This window comes from Schistocerca cancellata, chromosome 3, assembly GCF_023864275.1.
Source record: "Schistocerca cancellata isolate TAMUIC-IGC-003103 chromosome 3, iqSchCanc2.1, whole genome shotgun sequence".
Classification (NCBI taxonomy): domain Eukaryota; kingdom Metazoa; phylum Arthropoda; class Insecta; order Orthoptera; family Acrididae; genus Schistocerca; species Schistocerca cancellata.
The window spans coordinates 48,431,477-48,447,685 of NC_064628.1; the positions used below are offsets into that span (position 1 = coordinate 48,431,477).

At 44.0% G+C, this 16,209-nt stretch overlaps 1 protein-coding gene across 4 annotated transcripts in view; it reads left to right on the plus strand.

Annotated features, from left to right (window-relative positions):
- The window catches only part of LOC126176927 (centrin-2-like), a 160,843-nt gene that overhangs the window by 116,212 nt on the left and 28,422 nt on the right, over window positions 1-16,209 (plus strand). For 2 of the 4 annotated variants that reach the window (XM_049924118.1, XM_049924116.1), the window contains exon 4: window positions 8,026-8,084. The exons of 1 other annotated variant lie outside the window; for it this stretch is intronic. In XM_049924118.1, the coding sequence (XP_049780075.1) occupies window positions 8,026-8,051 (26 nt within the window). In that variant the 3' untranslated portion in view covers window positions 8,052-8,084. Of the gene's footprint in view, window positions 1-8,025; window positions 8,085-15,970; window positions 15,997-16,209 lie in introns of those variants that run through there. One more of the 4 variants, XM_049924117.1, reaches the window with a different exon arrangement.

Consider the following 16,209-nt stretch of genomic DNA (forward strand, 5'->3'; position numbering starts at 1 on the left):
GCCAAACCAGATTGGCCAATGAGTGACTGAATGGAAGCCTTAGACACACTTAAAGATTTTACATAGGACCAGAATTTTGTCAGGTTCTCTGCCAGATCTTTAGCCAAGGTGTGACGATGGTAGCTGTTGTATGCTTCGCTCACAGATCTTTTCACAGACGCATGAATCTCTACTAATCTTTGCCCATCACCCTCTGTGCATCCTCTTTTGAACCAAGAGTGCAACAGCCTTGCTTCCTCGGTATATTCCAAATTTTGTTATTAAACCACAGTGGGTCTTTTCCATCCTTAATCCACTTACTAGGCACATATTCATCCGGAGTACGATTTATAATCTTTTTAAACTTTGCCCATATTACTCTATGGCTATCATTCTGGAACCAAATGACTGCAGTTCATTGTCTAAGGAAGATGCTAAAAGCTGATTATCTTCTCTTTCTAGCAGAGACTCTCCTAGACCTCTTGACTGATTTATTACCTTTCATAATCACCATTGCCATGATGACATCACGAGCATTAATCCCCGGCATTATACTGATGCCATCGATAAGGTCTGGCCTGTTTGTAGCTGCATGGTCCAAGATACTTCCACTGTGTGTTGGCTGCCAAACTAGCTGCTCAAGGCAATTTTCAGAAAACGAATTCAAAAGTACTTCACAAAACTTTCTGTCTGTACCTCCAGCAATTAATCGAAATATGTCCCAATCTACACTTGGTAGGTTAAAGTCACCACCAACTAGTACTGCATGACCTGGGTATTTATGCACAACTGCCCACAGACTTTAAAAAATTGAATGACTCGAGAACTGTCACAGCGGAGTTGGGTGGTTAGTAAAAACATTCAACCATTAACTTGATTTCACCTAGACCCATATGTGCGCCCAGAGAACTTCAGTGTCTTTTCCATCCTTAATCCACTTACTAGGCACATATTCATCCGGAGTACGACTTATAATCTGTTTAAACCTTGCACATAATTACTCTATGGCTATCATTCTGGAACTAAATGACTGAAGTTCATTGTCTAAGGGAGATGCTAACGCAGCATGTCATTCTCAATGGAGAGAAGTCTTACGAAGTAAGAGTGATTTCGGGTGTGCCGCAGGGGAGTGTCATAGGACCGATGCTATTCACAATATACATAAATGACCTGGCGGATGACATAGAAAGTTCACTGAGGCTTTTTGCGGATGATGCTGTGGTATATCGAGAGGTTGTAACAATGGAAAATTGTACTGATATGCAGGAGGATCTGCAGCGAATTGACGCATGGTGCAGGGAATGGCAATTGAATCTCAATATAGACAAGTGTAATGTGCTGCGAATACATAGAAAGGCAGATCCCTTATCATTTAGCTACAAAATAGCAGGTCACCAACTGGAAGCAGTTAATTCCATAAATTATCTGGGAGTACGCATTAGGAGTGATTTAAAATGGAATGATCATATAAAGTTGATCGTCGGTAAAGCAGATGCCAGACTGAGATTCATTGGAAGAATCCTAAGGAAATGCAGTCCTAAAACAAAGGAAGTAGGTTACAGTGTGCTTGTTTGCCCACTGCTTGAATACTGCTCAGCAGTGTGGGATCCATACCAGATATGGTTGATAGAAGAGATAGAGAAGATCCAACGGAGAGCAGCCCGCTTCGTTACAGGATCATTTAGTAATCGCGAAAGCATTACGGAGATGATAGATAAACTCCAGTGGAAGACTCTGCAGGACAGATGCTCAGTAGCTCGGTACGGGCTTTTATTGATGTTTCGAGAACATACCTTCACCGAGGAGTCAAGCAGTATATTGCTCCCTCCTACGTATATCTCGCAAAGAGACCATGAGGATAAAATCAGAGAGATTAGAGCCCACACAGAAGCATACCGACAATCCTTCTTTCCACGAACAATACAAGACTGGAATAGAAGGGAGAACCAATAGAGGTACTCAGGGTACCCTCCACCACACACCGTCAGGTGGCTTGCGGAGTATGGATGCAGATGTAGATGTAGTGTCACACTGAGTTTCAACCTCAGCAGAGACAACATTTTTGTCAACTGCAATGAACACTCCCTGTCCTATGGAGTCTGATCTGTCTTTCTGATAAACATTCCAAGACTCACTAAATATCTTGGAGCTGTTTCCTTCAGGTTTTAGCCAGCTCTCAGTCCCAAGAATAATTTGATGTTAAGAACTTTCCTGGACGGCTGTAAATTCAAGAACTTTGTGATGAATACTTAGACAATGTACTGACAAAATTTTTACAGTCAAAACTATCTTTACTCTGAATGCAGTCTCATCTCCCTATGTACTTATCGACTGGAAAGTGTTCATGAGAGTAACTCAAACTACAGCGTAGGCTAATAAAACCCATGTGCACTCCACAAGTACTCTGCTACCCGAGTAGCTGCTTCTTTTGCGTATTGCACCCCTGACCTATCAAGAGGAGTCCTACAAATCCTCCCCAACAATACAGGTCCAGAAATTTACAGCCAAGACCATCACAGAGACAACGAAGCCTTTGGTTGAGACCCTCCACTTGGCTCCGAACCAAATGATGCTGATTAACTCTGAGAACGATGCTGCATATTGGGAGCTCTGCTTGCACACTGCGTGCGAGGCTAGCCATCTTCACCACCTCCACAAGTGGCCTGTAAGAACTGAGGATGGCCTCAGAATGTATGCAACAGGTGTCATTGGTGCCAATATGAGCCACAACTTGCAGACGATTGCACCCTGTATACTCGAAAGCCGCAGGCAAGAGCTCCTCCACATCTTGGATGAGGCCTCTCATATTGAGAGTTTATTGGCTTTCTTTACAACCCTGATCGCTATCTTCCTAAGGGGCTCCATAATGCACCTAACAGTGGAGCTCCCAAAAGCTAGCAAACCTCTGCCCACATGTTTCTGCTTGGAACATGATGAAGGAATCGCCAGCTGCCCACTCACAGGGTGAACAGGCAAGGCCATAGGGCCAGCCTCCACATTGGCCTTCCATCTCAAGCAATGCAAATGTGTTATGATCTGCCTCTCACACTGTGGGTCCACCGCATCAGGTACACTAGAGGGTGCCTTGGCATAGAGCCCTTGGGCAAAACAAGCGACGCTTGAGGTGCCCCTTGTGACACTCGAAAATGCCACCACTATACTGTGAGACAATATCCTGAAGGCGATTGATCGCAGTCAAAACCATATTCAACTGTGCGTGAACTGTGGCCAGCTCCTCCTGTGTCTACACACAGCAGGCACACATCCTACCTGTCCTAGCAAAACTAACTGAAGAGTAAACAGTAAAAGCTGGCAGAAACCTAGGTAAGCAACTTGTTACTCTATTGAGGCATAACCAAGGGACGCTGATACCTCAATGAACTATGTAGCTGGCTGTTCAGAAGGAATGACAACTTAGCTACAGACTGCCTAAATTTGCATTCACAGCTAACAAAAAAGTGAGACCAAACTTCTTAAATACCAAAACACACAAGCAATTAAACAAATATATACTTTTAAGAAAACATAGGATGAGCTAAATACACTACTGGCCATTAAAATTGCTACACCAAGAAGAAATGCAGTTGATAAACGGGTATTCGTTGGACAAATATATTATACTAGAACTGACATGTGATTACATTTTCACGCAATTTGGGTGCATAGATCCTGAGAAATCAGTACCCAGAACACAACCAATTCTGGCCGTAATAACGGTCTCGATACGCCTGGGCATTGGGTCAAACAGAGCTTGGATGGCGTGTACAGGTACAGCTGCCCATGCAGCTTCAACACGATACCATAGTTCATCAAGAATAGTGACTGGCGTATTGTGACGAGCCAGTTGTTCGCCCACCATTGACCAGACATTTTCAATTGGGGAGAGATCTGGAGAATGTGCTGGCTAGGGCTGCAGTCGAACATTTTCTGTATCCAGAAAGGCCCGTACAGGACCTGCAACATGCGGTCGCACATTATCCTGCTGAAATGTAGGGTTTCCCAGGGATCGAATGAAGGATAGAGACATGGATAGTAACACATCTGAAATGTAATGTCCACTGTTCAAAGTGCCGTCAATGCTAACAAGAGGTGACCGAGACGTGTAACCAATTCACCCCATACCATCACGCTGGGTGATACGCCAGTATGGTGATGACGAATACACGCTTCCAATGTGTGTTCACCGCGATGTCGCCAAACACAGATGCGGCCATCATGATGCTGTAAACAGAACCTGGATTCATCCGAAAAAATGACGTTTTGCCATTCGTGCACCCAGGTTCGTCGTTGAGTACACCATCGCAGGCGCTCCTGTCTGTGTTGCAGCGTCAAGGGTAATCGCAGCCACGGTCTCCGAGCTGATAGTCCATGCTGCTGCAAACGTCATCAAACTGTTCGTGCAGATGATTGTTTTCTTGTAAACGTCCCCATCTGTTGACTCAGGGATCATGACTTGGCTGCACGATACGTTACAGCCATGCGGATAAGATGTCTGTCATCTCGACTGCTTGTGATACGAGGCCGTTGGGATCCAGCACGGCATTCCGTATTACCCTCCTGAACCCACCGATTCCATATTCTGTCAATAGTCATTGGATCTCAACCAACGCGAGCAGCAATGTCACGATACGATAAACCGCAATCGCGATAGGCTACAATCCGCCCTTTATCAAAGTCGGAAACGTGATGGTACGCATTTCTCCTCCTTACACGAGGCATCACAACAACGTTTCTCCAGGCAACGCCGGTCAACTGCTGTTTGTGTATGAGAAATCGGTTGGAAACTTTCCTCATTTCAGCACGTTGTAGGTGTCGCCACCAGCACCAACCTTGTGTGAATGCTCTGAAAAGCTAATCATTTGCATATCACAGCATCTTCTTCCTGTCGGTTAAATTTCGCATCTGTAGCACTTTATTTTCATGGTGTAGCAATTTTAATGGCCAGTAGTGTATGTTACTTGATGCTCTGGAGATGTCACAGGTAATAGCTGGCACCAAACTGAGCGGCTAACTATGCTGATAATGGTCAACAGTATCAAAACAAAGAACTGAATAACTACTGCGCTACTGACTAATTGAATATACACTTACAAAATGAGAGGTTAAACTTCGAGAATCTGAGGCTAGAGATCTATTGAATATTTACTATTTGCAAGCATCATGTAATCAAGTAAATAGAGCAACTACACTAGAAAGTAAACTCACTCAAGACAAGATATCGAAAAATATGCAAATTCTTGCAACAAAAATGTATAGCATTACTAAAAACAGCTTAATTATCAGCTACTCTTCACTTTTGCCCAAAAGTAATTACAATAGCAGTAAACTAAGTGATGTAAACAAGCTGTATACAACTGATAAGCTGCTGCTGCTGCTGATCTCTGTTCTGCTCAGAGACTCGAGGTCTACTGATCAGTTTGGCTTTAGGAAATGTAAAGCCATCAAAGAGACAGTCCAAACATTGTGCTTTATAATGGAATCGAGATTTAAGAAAAATCAAGACTTGTTTATGGGATTTGTCTACCCAAAAAGAGCATTTGACATTGTAAAATGGTGGGAGATGTTTGAAATTTGCAGGAAAATAAGTATAAGCTATTGGGAAGGATGTGTCATTTATAATATTTACAAGAGCCAAGAGGGAAAAATGAGAAGGGAAGATCAAAAATGAAGTGCTTGGGTTTCAAAGGGTGTAAGACAGGAATGTAGTATTTCACACCTATTGTTCGATCTACACATCAAAGAAGGAATGCTAGAAAAAATGTTCAGCAGTGGGACTAAAATTCAGGTTAAAAGGATTTCAATGATAAAAGTAACTGATGACATTGGTCTCCTCACTGAAAGTTGAGAAGAATTACTGGACAACTGACTGTAATGAACAGTCTAATGAGTACTGAATATGGCATGACAATAAACCAAAGAAAGACGAGAGTAATTAGGAGTAACAGAAATGAGAGTAATAATAAACTTAATATCAAAATTGAAGACCATGAGATGGACAAAGTAAAGGAATTCTGATAACTTGGAGGGCAAAATGACACATGACAGACAAAGCAAGGAGAACATAAAATCAGACTAGTGTAGGCCAAGGGAGATTGCTTATCAAAAGAATTTTAGTAGCATCAAACTTTGGCCATAATTTCACAAATAAATTTGTGAGAATGTACATTTGGAATACACTATATGGAAGTGAATCATAGATTATAGGAAAACAATAAACAAGAATCCAAGCATTTGAGATGTGTTGCTGTAGAAGGATGCTGAAAATTAGGTGGACTGATAAAACAAGAAATGAGGTAGTTTTTCATAGAAGTGGCAAGGAGAGGAATATGTGGAAAACATTGACAAAGAGGAGGAACTAGATGACAGGGAGTCTGCATTGACATCAAGGAATAATCTACATGCTATTTCAGGGAACTGTAGGGGTAAAAACTGTAAGAGAAGACAGACTTTGGAATACATGCAACAAATAACAGAGGACGTTTGGGGTGCTAGTGCTACTCTGAGATTAAGAGGTTGGCACCGGGGAGGAATCTGTGGCAGGCCTCATCAAACCAGAGGACTAACAATGAAAAGCCACTTTTTCATTGGTGACTTACTTAACTGACATTGTGGGAGCTCCATCTGGAATCCTTCCACTCAGCTCCAAACCAGAGGATTATGATCACTTCTGACTATGATGAAAATAGTGTGCTGTGCTTCCAAGCCACATGCAAGTGTATCTTTGTTCACCATTTCAGCCAACTATCTAAAGCAGGCTTTTCCAATGCTGCCCCATAGGCACAAATGCCCCTCAGCTCACCCGTGTGCAGGTGCAGGAAGTATAGGCTAGCCACCAGGTAGCCCATGTTCTGTGCATGCTTGAGCCACTTGGCCACCCCTGCTTGCAGGCACTCGTCCACTGCACTAGGATCTCCTCAGCAGTTTGCTCAACCCCATCCAGTTAGGCAGTCAAACTGGAGCAGCCTAGAATCCAGATAAGCTACAACTTGCAGCCGATTGTATCCAGTGTTTTCAATAGCTGCCAGCAGAGCATCTTCCCATCTTTGATTAGACCTTATGGCAGTCTTATAGGGTGCACTCTGGCCTTTTGTTCCAACCTGCCTGCCATTTGCCTACGGGCTCCATTATTCACATAACGTGGGAGCTCTAAATGATCACCATACCCGTCTTCTGTTCTTGTCTGGGCTTCTCAAGAAAATGGGTCATTGACCTAACTGTGTGCCTCTCATCCTTGGGGGAGGATGAATGGGTAAGATCATGTGCATCAGAAGGCACAGTGACACTGAGATTTCCAAGGGACTCCAGAAATGCCACAGCTTTCGTCAGAGGCACTCCAATGATATTGCTGCCTAGAGCAGCAGTCTGAATCCTGTTGACTGTGAACAAGACAGGTTCTGTTTCTGGACAGAGGGCAGTTCTCATATGCTTGCACTGAATAAGCACAGTTCTCGTATATTTCCTTCTATGCAAAATTATGTAATATCATGAGAGCATGTACTGAACGAATCTTTCGGAGACTAAGAAACTAGCAGTTGGTTATAATTAGATACCGGATTATATGCATTTTCAGGTTGCATATGCATTTGCATATTTGGCTCCTTTCACTGGTCTCTAGCTTGACCTAGAACTGCGTGCAATCACTAACTGACAGGCCACTGCCTAGCGAAATCATCACAGAAGAGGAACAGGAACAGGCAGACAGTCAGTGCTCCTGCACCCTCACCCCCAGTTAATCCCTTCTGCTGTCATACCATACACATCGGCAACAATTAAATTAAACCACCCAAACTTTAGTCAAGCATCCATTGTTTCAGTTTAGCTTTGTATTTGCTTGTACACAGCTGAATGTGTTTACGACTTGTAGTGTGTAACATATCGTGCGCCATGACGCCTGAAAAAAGAAGCATCGTTTCATGGACAGCTGTCCATCCTGGAACATTTACGTATGGTGGAATTGTTTTGTGTTGTTGAATTTGTGAGAAAAACGTTTTGTGTGAAAAAAGTTTCAAATAGACCTGCATCTGAAGACATGTCTTCATATTGCAGGAATCCAGAAGAAAGGACCACAATAACAGGAAGCTGCAGTAGCAAGGATTTGTCCAAAGGTAACCAAAAAAGTTGGTTTAACATAGATCTATGTATTCATTGCAAGCAATATTCCTCTTCACAAACTTTTAAACCCTCTCCTCAAAGGATTCCTGCACAAATATTGCTTAAATCAAAATATACCAGATGAATCAACATTGCATAAAAATTACATAGCAACAATTTGTTCTGGAAGAAATACGCAATGAACTCAAGGACAGCATTATCTGGAATTCAGTTGATGAAACTACAGACACTTGTGGCCTTACATTGCAAATTTAATTGTTGGTGCTTTAAAAGAAGAGTATTCTTCCTCCTATTTAGTGGCCTGCAAAGAACTTGAAAAAGTAAATCATTCTACGATCACCAGATTTGTGAATGAGGGTATTAGAAAAATATTTTAAGAATCTTCTGCAGATGAAATGGTGTTTGTGTTTATTTCAGAGGGGTTGAGGGTTGGGTCTGTGGGATTCAAGGGACCAGACTGCTATGGTCATTGGTCCCTTTTTCCAAAACTTCAAACACCCACACAGAATAAAAACGAACAATGGATATGGCAGCAGACAACACAGGACAAGAAAGATGCAGACAGAGACCAGACAAAAGGAATTAAAATCACACAGAGTGTGACAGTGGTTGGCCAACCATAGAGACAAAAAAGGAAAAGCCAACCACCTGGAAACACACTAAAAAAAATAACTCAGTCTAAAATTGTAGACCAAAGGCCAGACTCAAAACAAAAAACTGACGAACACTCAGATTAAGTGATGAAATCCCCCTGCCAGAATAAAATGCAAAACTAAGCCTGCCATGGCAGGGTCATCTGTTAAAAGGGCAGGGAGCGTCTCAGGCAGCGCAAATGTCTGCCTGAGCACAGCTAAAAGGGGACACCACAACAAAATGTGGACCACCATCAAAACAGATCCGCATCGACATAGAGGTGGGTCCTCATTGCACAATAAGTGGCCGTGCGTCATCCGGGTGTGCCCAATGCACAGCTGGCAGAGAACAACAGACTCCTTGCGAGAGACCCGCAAGGAGGAGTGCCACGCACCGGCAGCCTCCTTGATGGCCCGAAGTTTGTTTGGTGAAGGCAGGGCGCGCCATTCTTCACCCCAGGTGCGAAGTACATTCTGCCGCAAAACTGCCCTTAGGTCACTCTCCAAAAGCCCAATCGATAAGGCTGGTGCACTGACAGCCTGTTTGGCCAGCATGTCAACACGTTCATTTCCCGGGATGCCGACATGACCAGGGGTCCACACAAAGACCACAGAGCGGCCGCAACGGGCAAGAGTATGGAGGGACTCCTGGACAGACATCACCAGACGAGAGTGAGGGAAACACTGGTCGATAGCTCGTAAACCGCTCAGGGAGTCACTACAGATAATTATGGACTCACCTGAGCAGGAGCAGATATACTCTAGGGCATTGAGAGATGGCGACCAGCTCAGCAGTGAAAACGCTGCAGCCAGCCGGCAATGAGTGTTGTTTGTAATGGTCCCCTAGAGTGAGAGCATAACCGACACGACCAGCAACCATCGAACCGTCAGTGTAGACAACACCAGAGCTCTGATACGTGGCAAGGATGGAAAGAAAGCAGTGGCGGAAAGCCTCAGGAGGGACCGAGTCCTTCGGGCCCTGTGCCAATTTGAGCCGAAGGCATGGGCGGGGCGCACACCACAGGGGTGTGCGCAGAGGGGCCCGGAAAAGAGATGGAAGAGGGAAAACCCCAAGCCCGGAGAGATGCTCTCTGATGCGAACTGCGATCGCACAACCCGACCGGGGCCAACGTTCTGGGAAATGGATGACAGACTGAGGGAACAGGAGATGATAGTTGGGATACCCAGGCAAGCTACAAACGTGTGTAGCATAAGCAGCCAGTAAACGTTGGCGCCGTAACCGCAGTGGAGGGACACCTGCCTCTACAAGTATGCTGTTCACAAGGCTGGTCCGGAAAGCTCCAGTGGTAAGTCAATTCCCGCTGTGAAGGATGGGGTCCAGCACCCGCAACACAAAAGGGAATGCTGAAGCATAAGCCAGGCTCCCATAATCCAGACGGGACTAGTAGAGCTGTAAGAGGGTAGACCAGTCGGCTCCCCAGCTGGTGTGGCTCAAGCAACGCAGAGCATTAACATGCCGCCAACACATCTGTTTAAGCTGCTGAATGTGAGGGAGCCAAGTCAACTGGGCATCAAAAACCACACCCAAAAACCGATGGGTCTCCACCACAGCAAGTGGTTCACTGTCAAGATAAAGCCGTGGCTCAGGGTGAACAGTGCGGCGCCAGCAGAAATGCATAACACAGGTCTTGGCAGCCGAAAACTGGAAGCCATGTGCTGCAGCCCAAGACTGCACCTTGCGGATGGCTTCCTGCAGCTGACGTTCAGCAGCTGCAATGCCAATGGAGCTATAGTAGAGGCAGAAGTCGTCAGCATACAAGGACGCTGAGACAGACATTCTCACTGCCGCACCGAGCCCATTAATTGCAATTAAAAATAGGCAGACACTTAAGACAGATCCCTGCGGTACCCAATTCTCCTGAACTCAGAGGGAACTATGGGAGGCCACAACCTGCACGCGGAAGGTACGATGTGACAGAAAATTTCGTATGAAAATCGGCAGCAGACCACGAAGACCCCAACCATGAAGTGTAGAGAGGATGTGATGTCGCCATTTCGTATCGTATGCCTTCCACATGTCAAAAAAGACAGCGACGAGGTGCTGATGGCGGGCAAAGATCGTACGGATAGCAGACTCCAGGCTCACCAGATTATCAGCGGCCCTTGTGAAATGAAAGGCTCCGACATTCCAACCATTTTTTCAGGAAGCAGAAGGCCAGTGGGTAATTTGCAGAAGCGGAACTCAGAGCAAAATGCTCTGCTAAGCGGTTTGCAATTATGTCGGAGTCAGGACAAACTCCTCCATTCAGTGAGAGCGCAGGGACGCTGACAGGGGTCCGATAGCCATAGAGGCGCCTAATCTTGGCCCAACCTGCAATGGAAAGATATGGAGGCCAATGGTGGAGACATACCTTTCCCAGCACTTCTGCTTGTGTTGGCAAATGATGTGGCGGGCCCACACACACAGCTGTTTAAAGGTGATGAGGTGTTCTAATGAGGGATGTCGCTTGTGACGCTGGAGCGCCTGCCAGTGATCTTTAACTGCCTCACCGATCTCAGACAACCACCAAGGCACAGTCCTCCACCGAGGGCACCCAGAAGAACGGGGAACGGCAGAATCTGCGACAGTAATGATGCCGGTGGTGACCGAGTGAACCACCGCATCAATGGCTTCATTGGAAAGAGGCTCAATAGTGACAATGGAGGAGAACAAGTCCCAGTCAGCCTTATTCATAGCCCACCTGCAAGGACGCCCAGAAGAGTGACGCTGTGGCAGTGACAGAAAGTGGTCACTACCACACAAGTCATCATGCACACTCCATTGGACAGACGGTTAGAGGCCAGGGCTGTAGATCGAAAGGTCGATGGCTGAGTACGTGCCATGGGCCACACTGAAATGCATGAAGGCACCATCATTTGGAAGAAACCGCTGCAGTTCCACTGGAGGATGACATTGTCCATGGCCAAGAAGGGCGTGAAGGGACTGAGATGTCAAATTACGTTGCTGGGTCACCTGCTGCCACCGATTGAGTACCGGCAGGAGCGACATCCATCATGTCCGAGAGACCGGCGAGATTGAGGTCCTCAGCAAACCCAAGAGGGGACCATCACATATAGGCCGAAACGTTTGAGACTCCTTTTAGTCACCTCTTACGATAGGCAGGAATACTGCGGGCTTATTCTAACCCCCGAACCCACAGGGGAGGAGGGGGGGGGGGGGGTTCAGAGGCTGATTCCAACATGATCAAAGCAGGAAAAGCCCTCCGAGTGTTTTATCCCAATTTGATTCATGTGACGTGCTTTGGTCATGGAGTACATTGCCTTGCTGAAATACGTTCCACATTTGTGAATATAAATAAACTAATTTCATCCACAAAGAAAGTGTTTCTAAAGGCTCCTGGTCTCATCAAGCCCTACAAAGAAAAATGTACCTTTACCTCCCAAACCAATGGTAACTCATTGGGGTACATGGGTTGAAGCTTTTTTGTTTTACAATGAACATTTTGAGACCATTAGAGGGGTAGTAAATGACTTTGATAGTGCAGAGGCTTTGGCAGTTTGCCAGTGCAAGGAAGACATTGCTGTGATTAGCACTCATTTCTCCCATATACCTGCAAGTGTTAAAAAGCTTGAATGAATCTATTCAGTTACTGAATATGGGGTGTACATAAAGTCCAGCAACACTTTCAATTATTTATTGCACAAGAACTAAACACTGTACAGATGTCATACATCTGAGAGAAGAGAAACTCTTGAAAGTTTTTTTTTTACAAACATTCGATATGCGAACCATGAGTGACCAGGCAGACATCAATACCATGATCAAATTCTTGCCATACTCATCCCAGCATGGCATAGTTGACTGTGGCAATCGCTTCCCCGTATTCTCTCCTGGAGCTCTGCTACATCGCATGGTAGAGGTGGTACATACACCAGATCTCTAATGTGTCCCCACAGAAAAAAAGTGAGATCTGGTGATTGGGGAGGCCATTTCATGAAACAGCTGTCCACTTCTGTAGCACAGCTGATACATCGATGTGGCAGCTCCATATTCACGTACCCACGAACTACACAATGAAAATGGGGATCCCCATCCTGCTGAAAGATGAATGGAGAGTCCGATTGCTTTTGAGGCATCAGCCATTGCTGCAACATGTCCAAGTAGGAATACCCAGTGACAGTGCTCTTGGCGAACAAGAATGGCCCGTACAGTTTTTGACGTGACAAGGCACAAAAAACATTTACCTTTGGGGAATCACGCTCAAATTCAATGCATTTGTGTGGATGTGTTGTACTCCAGATTTGACAATTATGCCTGTTCACTTTCCCATTAGTGTGGAAAGTGGCTTTGTCGCTAAAAATTAAGTATCAACAGTACCATCCCCATCCTCATTCAATTGTTGCAACTGTGAACAAAACTCAAAACGCTTGCCTTGGTTATTGTCATTGAGCTTCTGCACTAACTCCAATTTGAATGGTTTCATAGACAGCTTCTGTCACAGGACTTTCCACACTGTCATTGGAGCCATTTCAAGTTCACGGGATGCACGAAACACCGATTTCTTTGGACTCCTTGTAAATGTCTCTCACACGCGCTCCACAATCACTTCACTCACACTGAGATGTCTGCTTCTCTTTGCCGGGTACAAGCAACCCATCGTAACGAATTTGTTGTGGCAGTGGTAAATGGCCTTCCTTGTTGGTGGCTTTGTACCGTACTTGGTTCTAAACATCGTTTGAACAGCTGTAGCACACTTGTTTTTGTCGAACTCGAACTCACATAAAGCTCACTCTGCACCTGTACTTGCCTTGTTTACGAGTAGCGCTGACTATTGGCAAATTACCAAACCGTGCTGTGGCGGTATACTTAAAAAATCAAAATGACATACGTATGATATATGTACAATTTTTGGTACTTGTGCAATAAATAATTGAAAGTGTTCCCAGACTTTATGTACACCCTGTATAATTATTCTAGTGAACTACTCATTGCAACAGGTATTCCCAAGAGCATTTATAGAAAAGTTTGAAAACATTTTAAACGATAACACAGGCTTTGAACCCTTGTGCCAAATTGATGTTTTATTAATGGAATGGGTGAACTTTTACCAGAAACAGTAAGTTTCAACATAGCACCCAAATTCAAATACTGCCCAGTTACCTCAGTTGATGTAGAACAGCCCTTTTCTGCTTATAAAAATGTTTTGTGTGATCAAAGACACAATCTTACTACCGAACATTTGGAACAGTACTTGGTCATTTATGTTTACAAAAGTAGAAACACGTTAAATAAATTGTAAATGATGATTGTATGTTGTTTTTTAAATAAAATATTCTTTTTTGAGCATGCCCCTCTGCGTGCAATAGAAGAGGAACCTGTATATATTGATTGTTTTGCTGCAACTCACCCGTATCGCATCCAATTGTTACCAACAACAACAACAAAGAAGGAAGAATTCTTGAAAAACGGTCCCCAATTTGCAAATTTTTAGAAGATAATCCCAGAAAGGCCTTCTTCCTAACGTCTAACAGAAAGTATTCAGAAAATTATATCAATGTTCTAAATGTACCGATTTTTGCACAGCCAGCGCTCTTCCTTATAATTGATATGCACAGGTTTGGCTCTGAGATGTAATGCACATGTTAACTACCATGTTTTGCAATTATTTAATCTTGCATATTTCGACACTTTTCATGCATTTTTAAATATTTTTCATGCATATCTGCTTGCATATTTGAAGGTTTTTATGATGCATATAATCCGATCTCCAGTTATAACTAAACTAATGGTGTTCCAAGTGGTGCTGTGCAGGCTGCATACATTGCAGGATGCTGAAATATTGTAGGTTAGTTCACTAATCGGGGAACTCGTGGAGTATGCTGGAAAAACAAAACAAAAAAATAGTTCCACTTTCTGCCACCAGGCGAAAATATGGCGCTGTAAGAAGTAAAAAATGCTGTCTGTCACTTTGTGACACATGTTGATTTATTTTGTGAAGTAACTGTTGGTATAAAGGTTTAAAAATGTTTAAGTTTTCCATACCAAACAATGGCTTTTGAGAAGAAAGACTTTGCACTGCTGGTAAAGTTGTTTTATCGGAATGGCAGCAATAGTGGAACTGCATTGCAGGAAAATCACTGACAAACAGTTGTGAAGAGGCCCTAATTAAATAAATGGACTAAAGAATATGATCAAGAAATTTGAAGAAAAGCATGAATTACATGGGAGAGGGCGGTGGCCCAGTCCCATGACGGTTGTTGATTAAGTTGCTTTAGCTACCGCTGACTGTGCAGCACATGCCTCAAATTCTGCAGCCAGTGCTCGGGCTGTGTCACAGGAATTCTCTCCACCCTGGTCAACAGTTCAAAAGATTTTGCAATGCATTTTACACTGGTATCCTTACAAGATTCAGAATGAGCATAAAATGAAGCCCTAACATAGGCTGCAATGCTGTGACTTTGCCCTTCATTTTCTGCATGCATGGAAATGGATGACTTGTGGCTGGGAATATTCTTTGGTTGGGCGAGGCACATTTCACTCTGCATGGTGCCATAAATACACAGGACTGTCGCATATGGAGCTCTATATTTTGTGAGGAACACCCATGGACTTCAACTTATGTGACTGTGTGGTGTAGCTTCACAAGCTCCTTCGTTCTTGGCCTGTTTTTCTTTGAGATGGCACCTTGTAGGCTTGTTAGGTGTACAGTGATATCTGCATGTTATAAGGAGCTCCTTGTGCAACACATGACTCCAGCTTTGCAAGGAATCCAACTGTGTCCACACCACTATTTTCATGCAAGATGAGGTGACAGCAAATTTTGCTTGCCAGATGAAACATTTGCTTCAAGAAACCTTTGGTAACAACTACATTATCTCTAGGCAGTTTCAAGATGTGTGGTCTGCTGGATAAAAATAAGTCCAAGTCAGTTGTGGTTGTGGGCTGTCTGAATGATTGTATCTATCAAGGATAATGTCAACATATCACTCTAATTACACCAGATATGAACTGAGCAACTGATGAGCATGCTGTATTCCAGATGTAGCATGTTGCTGAGTCAGAAGACTAAGGTGAACACGTGTTGTAACTTGTGATCCTATCCTAATAAATGTGCCAGAACCAGCATTATCATGTGTTGAGCATTCCTCCCCCTTCTCTTCCACCCCCACCACATTCTGTTTGCTTTCAGCACCATATTTTCTACTGGTGGCAGAAAGTGAATGTATTATTTCTTTTAGCATACTCCATGAGCCCACCAATTAATGAACATACCTACATGTTTCAGTGTCCTGTACTCCGCACTTGGTACACCATCAGTTTAATTATAACCAACTGGAACAAGCAGACTGCAGCAACAAGAGAGGAAACTGAATGGCTTGTGCAAAGCTACACTGCAAGAATTAAGATCTACTTATAATAAATAGGAAAATAAAAATTATTTCTGGTGTGTTTTAGCTGGTGGTAAAGATGATACTACTAATCACTTTCACAAAAGCCACATCCACAAGCTGCTATATGAGCACT